General features: G+C 34.1%; 2 protein-coding genes across 2 annotated transcripts; both read left to right on the top strand.

Moving 5' to 3' along the window:
- The first annotated feature begins 1,234 nt into the window (after positions 1 to 1,234).
- Positions 1,235 to 21,666, top strand: LOC114743994 (classical arabinogalactan protein 9-like). Its single transcript, XM_028932176.1, has 3 exons — positions 1,235 to 1,256; positions 19,162 to 19,848; positions 21,341 to 21,666. The coding sequence occupies exon 2, from the start codon at positions 19,190 to 19,192 to the stop codon at positions 19,673 to 19,675; it is 486 nt and encodes a 161-aa protein (XP_028788009.1). The 5' UTR covers positions 1,235 to 1,256; positions 19,162 to 19,189; the 3' UTR covers positions 19,676 to 19,848; positions 21,341 to 21,666.
- On the top strand, positions 4,104 to 7,320 carry LOC114743993 (probable protein phosphatase 2C 63). Its single transcript, XM_028932175.1, has 4 exons — positions 4,104 to 4,565; positions 4,898 to 5,271; positions 6,067 to 6,303; positions 6,402 to 7,320. Exons 1-4 carry the CDS (start codon positions 4,289 to 4,291, stop codon positions 6,669 to 6,671), a joined length of 1,158 nt encoding a protein of 385 aa, XP_028788008.1. The 5' UTR covers positions 4,104 to 4,288; the 3' UTR covers positions 6,672 to 7,320.
- Positions 21,667 to 21,749: the final 83 nt, after the last annotated feature.

Genomic DNA, 21,749 nt, shown 5'->3' on the forward strand with positions numbered 1-21,749 from the left:
TAAACAATTATTTGTGTATAACCTGAAATCATTCCATTTGGAATATGCACCAAGTCATGGAATGATGGAATCATCGTCAAATTTCAATTAAAAATTAAAATAGTTGTTGTGACTAGTATTATATTAGAACTTTCTAGAAATGGATTTAAAACAATTCGCATAGTCTTCACATGGCCATGAGTCCCCCTGGGACCCCGAGTTCATAGCATATTTGCTTTCTAAATTTCAAGTCGGTTCATAAATTTGTTACATGAATCAATCATTTATTTTTAATTTATCGTTCTGTACACTACTATTTTCAGAACTACCATTTTCAAAAGTACTATATTAAATATAAGTAAAATTAAAAAAACTATTAAATTTTAAAACATAATTAATAAGATTTACAAATTTTCTTGGTTTCAATACACACACACTAAAAGTGTCTTCCAAATATGATTAAAAGAATATAATATATTTCTGGGGGTTTTTATTTTGAGAGCATGGTGTTCAACCTCGGTTATAATTCAAAAGGGGCAGTTTGAAAAATTCAAAAAACATTTTTTAAAAAATGCTTTCACACAAAAGAAGCAAAACTATTATTATATTTACTTATATACCGATACATTATTTTCAAAAAGCTAATCTAAACACTTTTCATAATTGGTGTTTATACAAATATTTAATGGAGAAAACTGCAATAGAGTCCCGTTGAAAAAATATAATGACTAAAAAATTCTAATAACAATATAATAGTTGAAATAACAAGTTTTAGTATAAAAAGGAACAATTACTCAGTTGTTATGGGGATTTTTTAGATAATTATTTTTGTCTCATAGCAATTTTCCCTATTTGATAATGCAATGACACTCTGGTCAAAAAAAAGATAATGCAATGACAAGAAACTACGCTACTAAAGCAATTTTGTGGGTAATATTTAAAACATTGATTTATTCGTTTAATTAAGTGTGGTTTCCTTTTTACTTTAAAAACACTAAACGCGTTGCCTCTATCAATGTTCATCATTTGTTTGAAGCTCAAAAGTAGAGCCAAAAACAAAAAAAGAGCCAGACATACAAAAAGAAGAAGCTCAAAGGTATAAAAGTTTGAGAGCGACTGAGCGTATGGGAAGGTATTAAGTTTTGTCATGCTGTTTCTTAATTTATTTCAGTTTTAAATGCTTGCCTAGCTTATTTTTCTATCACTATCTACCTGAAAATAGGTTTAAAAAAAAGTAAACATTGAAACCCAAAAAAGACAGAGAGAGAGAGAGAGAGGGGGAGGGAGTTCTATCCCAAATGACATTGTAAAAAACGTACTGATCAAGCCTTCAAATAAAATAAATTATAAAAAGAAAGAAAATTTAAATTAATAAATTATAAAAATTTATGAATTATTTTTTTTTTAAAAATCCAATATGTCAAGTCAACGTTTGAATGTAAGAGAGAGAGAGCACAAATTCACAACACATATGCTCATAGCTCATTCGCAGCAAGCGAAGCCGCGTGAGCCGCTCCCAGACAGGTGGCCCCAGCACAGGCAATCTCACCAACCTGCCGTGTCCCCCTCACACTCCCTCGATGGCAATATTTTTTATTTAACCAGTATCAGCATTATATATAAAAATTTAACTGTTTTTAATTTTGTAGAAGAATTATTATAAAACATAAAATAAATTTAATCTCCAATTAACTCAACAAAGTAATTGATTAATATATGGTTATTAATTAGTGTGGGACATGTATGTGTCTGGGGGCGGGGTGATTAGGAGTTTGATTTCTAATATAGATCACGATTACCTGTATAAACTGCTGGCCAAACACTTCCTTGTATCTTTAGTTTTATCATGAAATGTCTTATTATCTCTTATTATTTGAAAGGAATTTATTCTGTCCTCTTCAACCACTGTGTATGTTCATAACTTTTTATATCATCAGTGCGCCATCCATATGCATGTATCATAACTTGTGCATTTCCATAACCGCTTTCACAGATACACTTTTTGTGTGTGCGCTCTTATATTTTGACTCGGTGCAATTCAGTCTCTATATGGATTCGGTTGTAACTCAGTCTTGAAATTTGATTCGCTGTAACTCGATCCCTATAGTTTTAACCATTTTATAATTTAGGTCTTCCTTTTATTAGATATATAATTTTATTTTTTAAAACACAAGGATTAAATTATAAAATAGAGAAAATTATAGAGACTGAGTTGTAGTGAGTCAAACTTTAGGAACTCAGTTACAATCGAGTACAAACTATAAGGACTAAGTTGCACCGAGTCAAAGTATAGAAATTGAATTACAAATGAGTGAAAACTATAGGGACCAAAAGATTAATTTTCCCTTTTTTTTTTTGCTAATATTTCACAATGAAAAACCGACATGCATGCATAGTCATAAATCACAACATATCCAATCCCCCGATTTTTTTTCTGGTTGTTATTTGAATTCAATGTATTATAATCAAAATGTTGCTAAATAATGACACCGATGGTAATTAAAAAAAATTCCCTTTCCTCGCATTTTATCCTTTTATATATCTCTTGCTATTTCCGGTCCTAATTATAAAATCTCGTTTATAAATTATAAAGGAGATCTTATAACTAGGACCAGATGTAGTATTATTCTGTACCAACTGCCAAGGCATTCAAAGTATAAATCCAAACAACTAAATCCTACATTAATTCCTCACATGCATGTTGATATCACTTCCCTATAGCCCCTTTAATATCAGTAATTGACTTTACAGAAATATGTGATTTTTTATCGAATATTTTACTTTATAAAAATTAACTTACTTCTTTAGCCTAATTTAACTTTTTATTCTCTAAAATACTACTCTTCCGGTCCTTAATATATGACCCAATTCTTGAGTTGGTTTTGGTCCTAAATATAAGACCCATTTCTCATATTTGTCAATTTTCTCTAAATTACCCGTATAAATACTCCCTCAACCATAATCAAGTAGAAGAAGGAGATGGGGTATTAAGAAAGATTATGATGTTTTAGGGAAAATGTGTTACTTTTCTTATAATTAACGAATTTACCTAATTTTCTTAATGTAATCAAATTAGTTAAATGGGCCTTACATTAAGGACCGGAGGAGTACTATTTAATTTGTCAAAACATCAAGTGCTTATAGTTTAAAATTCTCTTTATTTGATCCCTGCGCTTGAATTGTTACTAACCTTTTTTGACAAATTTAATTGACGTGGTCATACTTAGATATACGAAATACACAAATTAAATAATCTAGATGTAACTGATGGCTAGAAGTTGCCAATTAATACATGTTGTATTGTATCACATGTCGTATATTGTTTTGGCCGTATATTGCATGCGGCGCGTATGTGCTATTTTTGCCAATTATCTATGTAAATCGCTTGTGTTTATACAATTAAAATATATAACACACGAGAGTGACATGGTTAAAAAAGTTTTGAATAAATTATTCTCAACAAGCTTAATATATATCACAAGATAGATACAAAATAAATAAAAATTAAAATCATAATAATAAATTAAATAATAAGATTAGATTAAAATACACAGGGATTGAGAAAATAGATAATTACTAAGCCAATGTAAATCAAGATTAGATCAAAACATAACCACAAGGATATAATGACGTGGATATATATCCTATGATTTCGAACATTTTTTATTGGATAGCTTGTTATGGCTAAAAAAAAAAAGAGTAGATTGACAAAAATTATTAATCTTGGGATGTTGATTTCAGGTTATAGAGATAAACATGTGGGAAAAAAAACATAACACAAAAATGTGTTTTTTTGGTGGAGTTCCGGATACGGATCGCGGGTACTATAGAAGGTTTTCAAGCTCATCCAACGCCTAAACAGCTTCTAGAAATTTAATTTTTTTTTTTATTTAAAAAAAAGCTTCTAAATGGAGTGAGATACAGTGAATAATGTGAATTGAGGAATGAATGAAATGGTTAGTTTCCTCGAGAGGAAGTGGTTAGGGATAACACCTGAATGTAGAGTCAGAGACACGCTGAGAGAAAGAGGAGACTACGCGTGAAGTATAAAAGCAACATTCGTCGTTGTATCTTCTCCTTCTAACGCGGCATAGCCTCTCTACTTTCCTTTGCGTTAACCCCACTCGCTTTCTTTCTTCTCCTCTTCCATTTTCCGATATTCGTCTCTCATCTCATCCTCTCCTCCCCCTCTTATACCTAATCACACCGCAGCCTCCTCTCTCCATCACCATCACTATCGAGATCGTGATCTCGATTTCCCTTTAGACCTCCAAATCTTATACGATTTGATCCCTAACGTATATACGCGATGCTTCGTTTGTGCTACAGGCCGCTGGAGCGTTGTTTTGGATGGCGAGGATGCGGTGGCGGCGGCACCGGTGGCGATGGCCTGTTGTGGCACTCTGACTTGAAGCCTCATGCCTCTGGCCACTACTCCATCGCCGTCGCTCAGGCCAATTACAGTCTCGAAGATCAGAGCCAAGTCTTCACGTCTCCCTCCGCCACCTACATCGGCGTCTATGATGGTCACGGTGGACCCGAAGCTTCCAGATTCGTCAACAAACGCCTCTTCCCTCATCTACAGAGTAATTCTCTTTTCCTGTTTATAATTCTCAAGATTGAAATCGGTGTTTTTGGTTGTTCCTATTTTTGGCTCTGAATTGGTAGCTTCTCAAGGCTCACCGCACTCTCTGTGTCTTCGCGGTCGTGAACCTTGTTTTAAGGTTCTGTTTCATGGATCACTTATTGAAGAAAAATAGACTTGGTTGGGATGATGAATTTTATGATAACAAGGGTTTTAGGATCCATGAGAAATTTAACCCTGTAGAGGTACTCTGTGGGCTGCATTTCAGTTACTCCTCCTGATTTCATATGGCTACTAACTCACCTTCTCTTGTTTTTGTTAATTTGATTGCAGAGTTTGCTTCTGAACAAGGTGGATTGTCCGTGGATGTGATAAAAAAGGCGTTTAAGGCCACTGAGGACGAATTTTTGCATTTGGTGAAGCGAACATTGCCTATGAGTCCCCAAATTGCTTCAGTAGGATCATGCTGTCTTCTTGGTGCAATTTCTGATAATATGCTGTATGTTGCAAACCTTGGAGACTCTAGAGCTGTTCTTGGCCGGCGAGATTCAGAGAGCAAAAAATGCTCAGTGGTGGCAGAGCGGTTATCAACAGACCATAATGTGGCCTTCGAGGAGGTGAGGAGGGAGGTGGAGGCCCTCCATCCTGACGATTCACACGTTGTGGTTTATAGCCGTGGAGTTTGGAGGATTAAAGGCATTATCCAGGTATTGGTGGATAATTTCTATACGAACTTTTGAATAATTGTAGGCTCTGATCTGAACACAGCCCGAACAGTTTTAGTATGGATGGACTAGAGAGAGACTGATTTTCTTAAATTATCTGTTCATATTTAAGATATAGTCCAGGATTGCTGTGGACAAAGTTTGTCTGCTTTTAGAAATAGTCTTCAATGAAATCTCACCGTTTATTAGTATATACAATAATACAGTCTTACTGCGACTTGTATTTATTTTTCCTTTGTATTCCCTCCTCATTTACTTGCTTGTTCAAATTCTTAGGGCCTTAAAATTGCATTCCATGGCAAGGGTTGCTTGTAAATGTTGGTAGGCTAAACTTTTCAATTTTCCCCATATTTTGAAATAGAAGGTGATATCTGTCACTTGCATCTCTGTGTTAATGCTCTTAATTACAACGCTTGAGCCAAGCTAGCACATATATTTAATATTTCTTACTTCCTGTCTTGGCTTTTAAACCTATTTCTATGCTTATGAAGTTATTGTGTATTTGGTGTGGTTCTAGCTTTCTACTATAATGTGCTGTAGAAGTTGGCTATCCTGTAATTAAGATTCAGAACGTACTGGTAGACCTCAAGTCAAGATCACCTGCATTTACTTCCCTTCCATCCATGTTTGTCTCCTATGTAAGAGGAGGGCCGTGGTTGCTCCTCGATCATTTGGTTGTTGACTTAGATATCAATGTGAAACTGAATATTTCCTTGCATGTATTCAGGACTTCTTAAGGACTAAGCTGATTATGGAAGCTGATTTTTGGTTGTGCAGGTGTCAAGATCCATTGGTGATGTGTATCTCAAGAGACCTGACTTTTACAGAGACCCGGTTTTTCAGCAGTTTGGAAACCCAGTTCCTTTGAAGCGTCCAGTAATGACAGCTGAACCATCAATCCTTATTAGGGAGCTTGAGTCGGAAGATTTATTCTTGATATTTGCATCAGATGGCCTTTGGGAACAATTAAGTGATCAAGCAGCAGTTGAGATTGTTTTTAAGCATCCAAGAGCCGTGAGTACCTACTCTTACTTATAAGATGCATATAACCATGGACTTCATGGATTCTTATATAGATTTTAATTAGACATATGTTGTCCCCGTACTTGTAGGGAATCGCCAAGAGATTGGTAAGAGCTGCTCTGCAAGAAGCTGCAAAGAAGAGAGAGATGAGATATGATGATATAAAGAAAATTGACAAGGGAATAAGAAGACATTTCCATGACGATATCACTGTTATCGTTATATATCTTGATCACCACAATGGTTCCCCTTATGATAGATCTAAACCAAATACTGTTGGCTGCACTAGTGCCCCTGTGGATATTTTCTCCCTCAATGCAGATGAGTCAGAACAGAGCATGCTCCGTTCGGTTGCTTAAGGAGCAAAGTTCAATATAAATTAAAATACGAAGATGGATATTGTTGGTGGATGGGATTCATGAAAAGAAGGGTTCAAGTTAAGTTACTGCATAGATAGTAACTGAAGGTTTTCTACAGATTTTGCTATTGCAGATAGCACATGTATAGTTTCGAAGCCCCTTTTCTGATTACAGATATCTCAGTTTTGTTCTTTCTGAAAAAAGAGAATAAAGTCTGTATTGATTAGTCAGTCATGATATCAATCTCGTTCCGGAAGATATTTTTGGGGTAACGTATGGTGCATGTACATATAATGATTGAGATTTTATTTACACGTCAAGTTGGCAGAATTAGACTATATATCACTGTATGTGCATACACCATACAGCACCCGAGAATTTTCCCCAAGTCCAGTGTTTAGTCATGAAGGCCAATGGTGTGATGAGCTTTGATGGTGTCTGAATTTTCCCGCGGAGCACTAAAGCCGCAGGAATTATGGCCATAATCTTGATTTGCCCCATTTCTCCACATTGTAGAAGTTCTGACCGGTCAAATTTGTGACCTTAATTTACGGGATATTGATTTCTTTTATTTTTTTTAATTTATATTGTTGAATAATCAGGACATGAGTGGAAAGATTTCATCCCATTAATTGGTGGGATTTTTGTTTATTAGATTTTGATTAGATTTAACACCGAAATGGGAGGAGGATAATGGCTGAAAAACAAAAATGATTACGTGGGCATCTGAGTTTTCGATCCTTGAATGACTGGCCACTAATTAATGGAACACTCATGAAGCTGTTGAAGAAGTTCTATTAAGTTGTGCCTGTCATGTTTGGCTTGACTGATGAGTTCACACATCATTCAATTGTGTCGGCAAAAGCACTCGTGACCAAATGCTCATGAATAAAAGTCTAACCACGTATGATCAGTGAAGTAACAGTAATTTTTATTTGATTTTAATCATTTACATCGTTTCAAAAGTGAATATACATGTCGTAGCTAAGCTCATTTATTTGCTTACTGACACCTGACGGATCCCGAATTTCATATCATTAGACCTGGTAGAGTTTGCGTTGGCCAAAAAAAAAAAAAGTTGTTAAGAGTTTAGAATAATTGACTTTTCTAAAAGAACAGACATTTAACTAGTTTACATATTTCGTACAATTCTTAATAAAAGAAAAGTATTTATGAATTACTTGCAAATTCAAAAGAAGAAGACGTAAAAATGAAGGGAAAATCCATGTATCCCTGTGACTAAACGAACTTTATTATTGGCAAATAGGATATCTGAGATACTCCCTCCGTTTTTTATTATAAGAGATATTTGATGCTTATGATATATTCTTATATATAAGAGACACTTAAAAGTTGTCTCTATTTTTTTGTGTTGATTTCCTATTTTACCCATATTTATTGTCTCCAACTCACACTCTCTCTCCTTCCCACTTCTCTTTCTTTGAATAATTTACCATTGTTTTCTCTCATGCTCTCTCTCCTTATTAATGAGGGTCTTTTTGGAAAAATAATTATATCTTTTACACATTGATTGTTTTTAACTAATTTTATCTGTTTTTTTTATCAACGTAATTCGGTTATTCGTCTCTTATAATAAGGAACAGAGGGAGTATGATATATGAGCATATTAAAGAAAAAAGAGCAATTTGCAATTCATTTAAGGAAAAATTAGGATAAACCCCTCATTAAAAATTTAATTAGCAAATAGAATCTAAAGACTTTGTGCAACTTATCTTCCATTGTGTGCAATCTATTTTCAGTTATGTGTAATAATCTTCCTTTATGGGATATGTAACTCAATTTCTTTTTGTACAAATAAAATTTTTTTATGTGCAAATCATCTTCTTTACATGGAAACTAATTCTTTTTATTTAAATAATGTTTTTTACAAACTATCTTCTTTTCGTGTAACTAATATTTTCTTGTGTAATCAATCACCCCATATCCTATTTTACCAATTAAATTTTCAATGAGAAATTTATTCCAATTTTCCCTTCATTTAATGATGGGTTTGGACTCTGGTCAAAAAAAAAGATGGGTTTGGAATTCCAAGAACCCATGAATTCTGTTTCGTTTGTTGGTAACTGTTGACCCTGAGCCAAGTCAAAATCCCAACTCTTTCTCATTGGGCACTGCCATCCCAATAAATATTTTAGCTTTGTTTCCATAGAGTTTTTATGCGTGTGCGGGTAATATATACATGCGCGCGCGCGCATATTGATGTTAATCGTATAAATATCTTAACCCATCCAACCAACATCAATTTTCTAAAAGTCAAAACCAAAGACGCACTACTGCATGCGTCTCATAGAAGCGAGCAAGTAGGGATTAATCGATCCCAAAATGTCATGAAAGCTAACTTGATCTTTCCCCAGACATCCCAAAGACGACATTAATTTTCTAGATCCTGTATCAGATTTACAGCATCCAGTTTAGGTTTCTTCAGTAAGCCGGAAAACGATCACGATACCGATACCACGCAAAAAATAGAAGCAATTAAATGATATATTCAGACATGAAATCTAAGCATTTGATGGCATAGACATTAGGCAATCAAAATAAAATATAAAACATGTACACTGTGTTGAATTCTTCTATATATATATATTGAGTTAAATTAGTTGCATCTCACTTACTCAATGGAAGGCTCTCGTCTGTATATAGGATCATTCACTTTAGATCACGATTGAAATCACTTATAAACACATTTTATATAAGTTAAGACAAATTTTTTTTTTTACTTATTTCGTATTCTGTAAATTAAAAATTACTTATAAACTATTCTAAACGGACTTTTTATGTATATAGGTGTGATGGGATGTGGATGTAAAGTTCCCACCATTGTAGCGAGAGAGAATAATTTAGGTCTCCCTCCTCAAGGTTTCCATAAATTACAGGTTTTATTCCTCACCCTCAAATCGTTTATATTGCTCTGTCAAATGAAACTAGGACATTGCCACCGTTTTAACCTATTGGTACAAGCATAATAGCAAATCCTGCGTGCCACTACTATTTGGTAATCATAACACACACATATATATACTCCACTTGGAAGTGGAAGTAAAGAATTAAAAAGAAGAAGAAGAAGAAGAAGAAACGTGGTATTGAATACAAAAGGTAATAAAAGAGAAATATGAAAAGACACACAATCTTAATGTCATAGTTCAACGAGGTGGTAATATAGTGTCGACAAAGGTCAATTGAAGGAGAAATCACTTCTTGTTTTTTGACATTTGTGGTGAGAATCAGATTAATTCCATATTGTCGGCAGCTAATATAAGCAAACCAATGGCCACATAAAAAGTAATTACTCCTCCGGTCCTAAATATAAGACCTTTATACACACTTGTATAAAGGTCTTATATTTAGGACCGGAAAAGTAAAAAGAATGACCAGAGATGGACCCCTTGATATATAATTTATGTCCACTGCATTAGCAAGCATATTAAGACACGTGGATAGATTACAGGTCTTAATGACTAGGTTGATGAGGATTCTATAACCTCTTGGCATCTTCGGCTGAGGTTTACAGCAAACTCAGCTAGGAGCCGGTCTCTTCTTAAGGACGTCTTCCATATGTTTTAGGACCTATTCCCAGCCACGTGGAGCTTACTTGAAAGTCACAGCAGCAATTTTTATGTTGAGTTAGCAATCTCATTTGACACGTAGAATGATGATGACGTTTGATTTTATTAAATGAGAAAGATTAGAGGGTGAGTCCAAAAAAAAAAGAAAGAAAGATTAGAGGGAATAAATTTTAAACGAGTTAAAAATTAAGGAATAAAATCATACCTAATTGAATTATGATTGAGTGACTCAGTCATTAACCAAGTTAAAAGTTGAAGCATCAAAAAATTAATTTTCCCAAACCAAGTAAAATATGACTCACACTAACCTTTGCCTTTTGCTACTCAAAAAATATTTTAAAAAAAATTAGTTTATTATATATATGTTTTTTTCATGTTTTCAATTTTTTTAAAAAAAGGTATATATACTTATAGATAATTTATCACCTAACAGTTTAAAATATATATAAATATTTTTTAAAAATAATATGATAATAAATATTAAGATTTTAACTTTATATTCGTTTTCAAAGAATTGGCCCCCCAACTGACTATTCAGGCTCGTTCTGCCCCAAAATGCCACAAAGTATACTAAAGTCAAAAAGAGATATCAAGAAAAGCAATAATATTATTTATTCAATCGATGGCCGTTTGCCCAAGAAAGAATGGGCCGACCTCAACTCTTAATTCAATATTTACAACAAGGCCATATGAGGCATGTGGTTCGGTTTTTTGGGCTAATATGTTGTCCAGGCCCAAACCCATTTACTTTTCTAAAAATGCATAATTCAACCACTTAGGGCTATTCATAGGACGGATCAGGACCGGGACAGACCCGTCCCGATTCTACCCTGATAAACAGTAACGGGATAGATTTTCTATCTCGTGTCCCGTCCTGTCCCGGTGTTGTCCCAATCTCGATCAGGATGGGACGGAACTAGGATGGGGCCAAGACGTCCCGATATTTTTTTTTAAATTTTTTTAATAAAACTTGATTTTCTTTTTCTAATTGTAGTTTTTTGGGTTTAGGCCTTGTAAAAATATCTTTTTGTTTTCTTTTTTATTTCTTTGGACAAAACAAAAGTCCCTTTAAACAAAAGTCCAAAATATTATATATAATAATTATTAAAACTCTAAATAAAAGCTTTTAACACAATAAAAACTTATTAGAAATTCTAATCATCAATAGTCTCAAATCATCAACAAATATGAAAGCTCTAAATAAATATATTCATAATTCCATATAGTAGTCTCAAATCTTAAAAAAATATGAAAAAAAATGATATTATATAAATAGGATAAAAAATTTAAAAAAATTAAAAAGGACTGGGACGAGACAGTCCCGTCGCGTGTCCCGTCCCGTCCTGATCCCTTTTTTTGTCCCGATTTGTTCCATTCTGAAAAATTTCAAGATGGATCGGCCTTGAACACCCCTACAACCACTTATATTTTATTAACCGAGAATTTTAATTGAAATATGACAAATTGTACGATTTTTAATAGTAATGATATGGAAGGGAGTTTTGTTTTACGTATTATTTGATTTAAAAATAAATAATAACATCTTTTGAAAAGAAAAGGCTAAGTTCATTTCTTTTTTTATCCGACATGAACAATAAATAAGACCATAAAAATCATAGAAGAATGAAGACTATGTACATGTTTATGTACATGCAGAGAGAGGGGGTCGTTAAGAAGTAACAATCGTGCACATTGCATATACATTGACTTCAAAACAAACATCTAATCCTACTCTTACGCTTCTTTTATTACTTTCTGTCTTAAAAATGTGACTCTCTCCTCTATATTCTGTATATACCTGTTTTCCCATATATGTATAGAAAAAGTGACTTATAATGATTCCCTTATTATATTCTTGGTGGAATTATATATGTAACTACATTGATAGAATAATAACTTAATTAATATCCTATTTACAGGACAAAGAAAAAATATATTTTTTTGTCTTATTTACAAGACACTAAGAGAAATTTTTTGTATGAATGTATAATTTTACTCTTCATTTATTATTGTATTGATGTTGTTTACATAAGGTATAATGCATATTAAATAGGGATAAAATTGAAAAGTTGTTGATTTTTAAATGAAAGTTAATAAAGTTTAAGATTCTTCTTGATCTGTGTGAAACATGTTAGAAGTGACTTATAAATAGGATAAGAGGAATAATTAATAATACTACCTCCAATCCTAATTATAACATCTTGTTTGTATAAACGAGGTCATATAATTAGGATCGGAGATTTCTTTTGTGAACATAATTAATAAATGCAAATGAGGTGTTATAATTAAGATTAGAGATTTTTTTTTTGGTGAACATAATTAATAAAATTATTATGATCACAAAACAAAAACTACAATTGAATACGTACTTAGATGAAGATGAGCTAATAACAATTAAGGTCAGAGCAGCAAGTAAAACACACAATGGGAAGGGGTTGAAAGTTGAAACACCAGACGTACGGTTGTTATGGTTCACCCTACTGTACTGGATTTTGACCCCTATATATTGATCATGTGGTTTAATTTCAACTTTAATTTAATGATGGGTTAAATATATGATTGGGGAATTATACAAAATCTAACTTTTGATTAACTATAAACCACGCTGCCGTGTTATTATGGGGTTTGAGTTAGAGCTTTGAATTACTATTAGTGGTAATCAAGGGATGTGTTGGTAAACAAAGACATGAACTTTGGATTGGTTTGTAAGCTAAGTCTCTCTCCGTGTGAGGTGGCATTTAAGAACAATATTCATCTACACCTTCATAAATAAAATAGATTGAGATTTAATATTTAAGCGATCAAATTAACTCATGTATTAAAAATTAGAAAGAGAGCATTAAATTCCGAACACACAGCATGTGGGTGAATAATTTGGGACCCAGTAACGTTTGGAACAATTGGTATTGAGATTAATTTGGCTCATTATGTGCCTGTTTGACATCACTTATTTTGAGCTTATAAGTAGCTTATAAGCTCTATAAGCTCGATTGACACAATTGGGTCTGTTTGGATCAATTTTTCTGTAATTGGGCTTTTGTCTGAAAAGCTACAATAAGTTATAAGCTAAAATTAACAGCTTATGACTTATAGCTTATGGCTTATAGCTTTTGAAATATGGAGAGAGAAAAAGTTAAGAAATTTATTACCTCTTTTAGTTCTTATTATAAGCCTCAAATAACTAATTTGTAGATAATAAAAAATCAGTTAAAACTAGTTGAAAGTAATGAATAAGTTAGAAATATATTTTTATTTTTAAATATGCTCCTAAAAACATACTTTTATTTTTTCATGTTTCACTGTATATTTAAAATATTTTTTATGACTTCTTTATATTAAATTATTTTAATTTCATTGTATTATGTGAAATTATTTTTTTAATCATGTTTCATTATTTATTAAAACTCATATCTATTTTGGTCATTTTACAACCAAACTTACTTTTACTCAATCATAATCCAAACAACCTTTTACCAATCTCACTTTTATAATATAGCTTTTCTGAACTCTAATCCAAACACAATTCAGCTTATCCAATTTAGCTTTTATCCAATTTCACTTCTCTATAAACTATTTTTTTAATAAGTTACTTTTCTAATCACTGATCTAAACGGACCCTGTATATACACTTGTAAGTAGTTGGATACATGTGGAAGGTTGAGATCAGAGCAATAATAAATTGAATGTGAAGGCAGCAAGACACGTGATTGTACGTAATTAACGTTGCTGCCTGCCCCCTAGCTATGACCGCTGGTACTCTCTCTCTCTCTCTCTCTAATAACAACAATGCCAGTTATTCCATCATCCTCCCATTTATTAATTCTCTCTCTTGTCTTTTTATCCGTAATTTAACCTTATTCTTTGTACCCTCTTCCCTACCCTTTCATTTACATCTCACTAACAACATTCTGATCTGGTCCTTGAATCATCATTAATGATATGTTAAAAGGGCAGCGTTTATAGAATATATAAACAAATAAATATAAGTGCAACTTTTTTTCATATATTATGTGGAGCAAGTTAGCACGAGTATATTGGCTCATCTGAAGGCACGCATGCATGTTCATAACAAAATTCCTCAATTTTCCAGAAGCAGTCTTCCGATGATATCTCACATGTATAGCATCAAAGGTTGGGTGTATTTCATGCCCAAAAAAAACCTTCTCTCTCTAACTTATAAATAGAACCGAATGAGTACATCAAGATGGTAGCCCACCTTCCTCATGAAACCATCTCTTGAATTGTCATTTTTTTAATTATAATCTTAAATATAAGAGGTAGTTGGGAGTTAGATTTGGTCATAGGTATAAAATTCTCAATCTACTTTGTTTCTCAAAATCATAACGTTTTCTTCAAAATATCATTAATGATTGTAAGGGCCAGTTTCTACCAAGAAGTGGTTTCAAGTTTATATGATAAAATAAGATAATTTAGGAGACTCAACACACACTTATTACAGATAATTAACTTAACTCATTTTTTAAATCTCTTTAAATTAGTTATCTAGTTCTTATATTAAGGATTAAAGATAACCTTACAAGTGAAAGTTACATGTTTGATGTCGCTTATAACTTCAAGCTATTAGTTCCCAGAGAGACTTTGATTTTCTCTATCTCATGTTATCATCAGCCTGATTTCCCCCCATGTCTAACGCGTCTCCGTTAACAGCCTGTGTGGATAAAAACAAGCGCAGTATCCTTTTTCATTATGGTCCTCTCTCCATTAAAAACTTTACATAATTTGATCTTCTAAAGCATCTCGCACGTCTAAGCACAATAACTCTTTGCCGTGATAACCTCCATATTGCTTTGCTCTCCCCGTTTCAGCTTTGGCATTCCCTAGCATCCAATGCTATACATAGTTGCCAAAGAGAAAGAAAAATCAATAAGCATAGAAGATTTTTTTTTGGGGTCAAAAATAAGCATAGAAGATTTGACTAATCTTGTGCCACACTTTTTTCAGGCTGTGAACAATCTCTAATCTCTAACAATATGTAAAGTAGAGCTTTGTCGCCCACAACTGAACAGAGTTAATTAAGTATCTCCAAGTCTTTTTTCTTTTATACTACCTCTGGTTCTTGATATAAGATATCATTTAACTTTTATTTTGATCAAAATATAAGACTTCAATCCACTTTGTCTTTAATATTTATACATCTTTTTCCAACATAGTCATTCTAACAATGATAGTTCTAGCCAGTACACTTGATTAGTAAGGATATTTTAGAAAAGACAGCATCTATTTATAACAAATAACTAACTTAACTTCTTTTCTTAATCTCCTCAAATTAGTCAACTAACTCTTATAATTAGGACCGGGGTAGTATTACATTACGCATCAATTCATACTTAGAAACAATAAAAGATAAGTAACGTAAAGAAATTAAAGGAAGGATAGGGAATAGCTTGAAATTGACTCACCAGACAGACAGATATTGCTTTACTTGCAACGTCGTATAGCTTCCAAATCGCACATGCTTTCCAGGTCCTCCCTCCTCAATCATTCTCTCCTTTTCCCTTCCTTCTCATTAATTAATCATTAATCAATCAGTTCATCGCCAAGCATATCTCCTTCCTAACACTATAATCTCTCATATTCCTTATTTTGTTTTCACAACATCAACGTGGAAGCACAATCTCACCCTAGCCAGCTGTTAAAAATTGTTAATAATCAACGTTAATTTTTTAATGGTACACTTTTTTTTTAATTGTTTGAGCGATGTTGCTCCTCTTCTTAACACTTTTGAAATAATATTGAGACAAACAAGAAAACTATTAAACATTCACAACTCCTTCGCTGATACGTACTTTTAGGTAAGAATGACCCTTATAGAGATATGTGTGTGTGTGTGTGTGTGTGTCTCCAAATCATACATCCAAAATGATACAACCTCCATATCATTACCTTTTTTTCTTCTTCTTTGGATGCCTTTCATTAATTCTGATGCTCAAATTATATGGGTGTAGATGCTTTCTTGCAAGGATAAATCTTGTCTACGTCCCAACAATAATTGATATAATGTAATATGCTCAAATATGTCACTTGAGGTTCGCTGCATCCGGTTCTCTGGACCCATCTGCCTGGCACCATTGATTATATGAGAAAATGACTTAAAGGTGCCCTATATATGAAGAAGATCACCGTACCTGAGTTTCTAGAATTTGTGAAATCGCTCACGAGTTAATGTCCTTGTTCATTCCGCAACCCAGGACAATTACAAACATATTTGAAAATATATCAACGCTAAACATAATTGAATTGTAAATCTTAAAAGATGAGTAATAAATTATTGAAAATATAATTTTCATAGACTGATATAGATTAAGTTCGCAATTTGTCATCAGTGTTATATATCGAGGAGTCATCTCAAAAAAGGGCTTTATTTTTTTTTTTGGCCAAACAACTTTAGAATTTAACACTTCCATTTTCATAATAGCATGATCCATATTTGTAATCACATTAGAAGCATATTGTTTCATCGTAGCAACCCGTTTCTTGATTGCAACTTCAAGCTCGTCCTGTTCATCAAAATTGTCTTGGCTATTATGAAGGGATCTTATAAAGTCTCGAGTTCTCCAACTCAAACAATTAACTTTTGGGAAATGATTCTCCTTACGTTCGTTATAAAATTTTACAAAATTATTCATGAATCGAGTTGTTATCATGTTTGGAAAATAAGTTTTAATATGCTGATGACTCAATAATTTAGTATTTACAGCTAGCGGTTTTTTTTTTTTCCAACAAAACTTATGCTTCGATATTTATAATTAAGCAATGTTGTTGATTGAAAAAAGGCATTTTATGTATTAGATTTTTTTTTATTTGACAGCTAAGAGCCTTAGAATTTGCATGTCCTATTTGTTATTATTTTTTTATATTAACAAACATACTATTCAACGTGGATGTGTGTCTATATCAAATGATTTGTGCATATATTGACAAGACAAAATCTTTAAAGTGGGCTTTCAATTCGATTTTGGTGGCATAAAAGAAAAAAGACTTTAAGCTTCAGCATCGTAAACTAACTGATGAAGCGTAATATTGGTATGGATAGAAACTTCCTACCCGTAGAGAACAAAAGCACCATCTCACCAATACCATAAAATCAAAATCCACAAACAAAACGCCAAATTCCCTTCACAATTTCTCCCCCTTTTATTTTTTCTTAGAATTATTTTCTCATAAGTACTACAAAATATTAATTTTCCCTTAAGTATGATTTAGTAATTTGATTTGTCTATGCAGATTTTATTCACTCGACATTAGAAGGTTCGCAATATGGACAGTTGAAGGTGGGTAAAACTTTACTAAAAATGCACACGTGAGTTAATGTAAGGCATGTGCTAGCAATAGTTATAATTAGTGTAAATATGATCACTCATTCACTCATCTTTACTAATTATGTCAATTTATGAGTTATAACGCAAAAAGTTGGGAGGGATTCTTAGGTATTGTTTGGTAGCAAACATTAAAATTTAGGGGTAGGGATTGAGATTGGGATTAAGAAAATTTACTAAAAGAATGTTTTACATAAGAGATTACTTGTTGTAAGGAATTAATCAAAACCATGTGTGTGGGATTGGAAAATACCATGAGGAGAAGTGGTATTCTCCAATATAATCCCACCTCTATGGGGTTTGCCTAATTTCATGTAACAAACAATTACTCATACTAAATATTATTTTAATGACTTTTCTCAATTGCAGTCATAATCCCAATCCCTCATTTTTAATGTTTCGTATCAAACAGGACTTTAGATTTGAATCTTTGTTCACATGTTATGAGTAACCAGTCCCTTTCACAAGACCCAACTATTGTTGGTTGATTTCTTTATACTTATAGTTTAATTATATCTAACATTTCTAAATCATAAATTATATAAATAAAATTTCTCATCTTTATAATGTTAAAACGAAATTTCTTAAAATTTTATATATAACAAATAATTTTCTTAATATTAATCTGTTCATCACTTAATAAAAAATACTATGGCAAATTAAAAAACTAATCCTTTTTTTTGTCAGCAATAATAATAGATGACTTAAAATTTTAAAAATTATATGCATATAGCTTGATTTCGAAGGTTTTTTTTTGGTTTGAAAAAATAGATAGATACTATATATGATAAAATAGTATTATATAATAATTCATTATTAAAATAATTAATGACAAGAGAATCAACACAAAAATTAAGACCTAAGATTGATGCTATTAAATTTAAGAAAAATAACAGATAAAGAAGGTGGAATATATAATATTTTAATTTGAAAAGTTAAGAAAATGTAATGACATAAAAGAAAGTCGCCGGCAATGGCTGTCAGCTGCCGGCCATTGGTGAGGGGCTGAGCTTTTTTGTAAAAAAAAAAAGATAAAAGACATTTTTATCATTTCATTGAATTTTAAAATTTTAATTTAGAAAGAACTTCCTCTTTATTATTATATTTTCTTAGTTTGCTAAGTTAGACTATCATATATTCTACTTTTTTTATCTGTCATTTTTTCTTAAATTTATTTAGTAATATTTCGTTAAAAACCATGACTGGGTAATGAGGAAAAATCAGAGAAGGCCCAGGAGTCCAGCTGTCGGGTTTTAATTGAGTCCTTCACCGGACAACAAGCAGTAAGATATTTTTTTTTTCCTGAGAAAAAAAAAGAGAGATTCCCATCATGAAAAAACCTTGACCACGTGGCAATCAGATCGAGCAATGAAAATGAGAGGGTTGGCCATCTGACGCTGCAGATTTGTCTGGATGTGACCCCTGCAACAGCAAAGCCCGAACCTTCCTTCTTTTTTGTTCTTCGTCTTTCCCTTATTTAATGTCTCCTCCTTCTTCCCTCTCTAACTCGCTCCCTTCTCTCTCTCTCTCTCTCTCTCACTCTCAGTGCGCAGGTTAAGCAGAAACGGGTGCGTAGCTTAACACTTCACGCATTATGGACCGCCGGTCCCTGTTCTCGTTTGCTTTCATCTGCATTGTCGTAGCCGGAGTCGGAGGCCAGTCTCCCTCTTCCTCTCCTGCTCCTCCTACTCCCACCACTCCCACTGCTCCCACTGCTTCTCCTCCGACCTCCACTCCAGCTCCACCCACCGCCAAAACTCCCCAAGCCGCTCCTCCCACGGTTCAGCAATCTCCTCCCCCGGTAAGCTCTCCGCCACCTGCATCCCCTCCTCCGGCCACTCCACCCCCGGCATCCCCTCCGCCCGCTACCCCTCCTCCTGCTTCTCCTCCCCCCGCTACCCCTCCCCCGGCTTCTCCTCCACCCGCTACCCCTCCCCCGGCTTCTCCTCCGCCAGCTACACCTCCTCCCGCTTCTCCTCCACCCGCCACCCTCCTCCGGCCACTCCTCCCCCTGCCACTCCCCCACCGGCCACTCCTCCTCCGGCCACACCACCACCAGCTGTCCCACCTCCCGCCATGACCCCATCGCCTGTTTCATCTCCTCCGGCGACCTCTCCGGCCCCGTCCCCGTCGAAGCTGAAGGGCAAAGCTAAGGCTCCTGCATTGGCACCCACCACTCCGTTACCTCCAGCGGAGGCACCTGGTCCTAGCCTCCCCACCATCTCTCCCACTGGCGCTGGCAGCGACGACGTGGTAAGTTAATCGACTCTCTCTTTCTGCTACTAACCGTCTCGTAATGGGACGCTCGTTTTGCAAAGGAAAACGATGCCGTTTAGTCAAATCTAGCTTCGTAGTTTCCAATGAGAAGTGGAATCTGTAGATAATGTGCCGTTAGGTTAAAATAAGAGGCAGGAACGTGCGGGAGTATTGGAGAGGGCGTCTTTTGTTTCCTAGGCGGGATCCCATACCAGTACTGGATTTTAAGGTGTGGGTTTTTAGCTTCTGTAGACGGGATGTTAAAATGATTTTCTTTTTAAAAAAAAAAAAAACAGAGAACTTTTTCCCTTAGAGCAATAAACCAATTCAGGGTTGCGCAGCACATAGATGGATTTGAAAGAAAAACCTCTGTGAATTACCTTGTACCTTAGTGTCATGAAAGCTCCGGTAAGGTAAGAGGTTGCAGATTTGATCTCTTTAGGGTAAACAAAAAGAGAAAGAAACTTTGGACTGTCCTTCCAAGTCTGCAGCGACAGATCAGTGCCGGCTGCAACATTTATTTGTTGCAGTGTGCTTGTCAATTACGTTTTTAGGCAATATTCAATTTAAGGATCTGCATCTTGAATGTTTTTTTTTTTTTTAAATGGTATTACATCATGCATATATTTTGTGTTTATAATCAATGAAAAAGAGACCGTCGGAAATGAAGAGGCTTAAAAGGTTGAAGTTCATTTTTTTGAACTGGAAATACTCGTAGAGGAGTTATGGGCAGTTCAGAAAAACTTGCAGAGTAACATGCCAATACATAGGACTGCTGCAATAATGTCGTCAACTTTTCAGTCAACTTTAGGTTTAAAGAAAGGGTCCCGATTCCTTGCGCCGTTAGAAAATGACAGCATTGTACCACTGTATTACTGATTTTATGGTGTTGCTTAGGTTGGTCACTTGCAGAGATGCAATCCCAGATCTAAATCTCAAATCTGCTTCATTATTCCTTTCTTTCTTGCTTATAGATCCAAATCTCTGTATCCGTTGGGATTTATTAATATGTGATCTGGGGATCCGGGATCATTTAGAGTTGGTCCTTTTTTCAAATAATAGATGAATTATTGGGAGATCTGCAAAATGTTGCTCCACTTGATAAATTATATTTATACAACACAAATCTCTAGGACATGAACGCTATTCTTTTGGGCACTTTAAAAGCTAATTGTTTATATATAAACCATACATATCATATCATAGTACAAGATACAAATAATTCAGGTGTGTGATGGTATGCTTTATTGTAATAAAAGGGCAATCCGAAACCTGAGTTTGGTTGGTCAGGGGGCTGGTAGTTACAGTGAGCTGCCAGTTCATAACAGATTAGTTGATCCCTTTTAATGACAAGAAGAAAACTAATAACTGAGATGGTTCTAAGGATTGAGCTGGCAATCCATCTTGGATGTCGATCGAAGCTAACTATACTATGAAAGGAAGCAAACACCTGGCCTCTGAATTAACGTTGTGGTGGGTCATTTTGCAGAGTGGAGCAGAGAAGTTGTGGTGCGTGCACAACATGATTGTGAGCCTGGTGTTTGGATGTGGCCTTGTGTCGTTGATGTTCTAGAGGATTCTATTCTTTGGGGGGTCTTCACCTTTTCCTATTTTTGCATTGTACTGTTGTGTATTATTATATATGTGGACCCATTAGTACAAAATTATTGACTCTGCATTCTTTTTGGAGGATCTTGAGGTTCAGGGCACGTCTTTCTTTGTATCTCAGCGGATTTTGTTATTCTATATCTATGCTATTTTTCTCTTAGTTTATCTTTCTCTTATTGGCCTAGTTGCAGTATAGTGAATTTCCATTCCATAAAATTCAATCCCTACAATTAAGAATACAAACTTCATTTTTATTCCTCACCAGGAAGGGAATTAAAACCTTAAACATA

This window comes from Neltuma alba, unplaced genomic scaffold, assembly GCF_004799145.2.
Source record: "Neltuma alba isolate B1F8T4 unplaced genomic scaffold, ASM479914v2 tig00004220_pilon, whole genome shotgun sequence".
In the NCBI taxonomy this organism is placed as follows: domain Eukaryota; kingdom Viridiplantae; phylum Streptophyta; class Magnoliopsida; order Fabales; family Fabaceae; genus Neltuma; species Neltuma alba.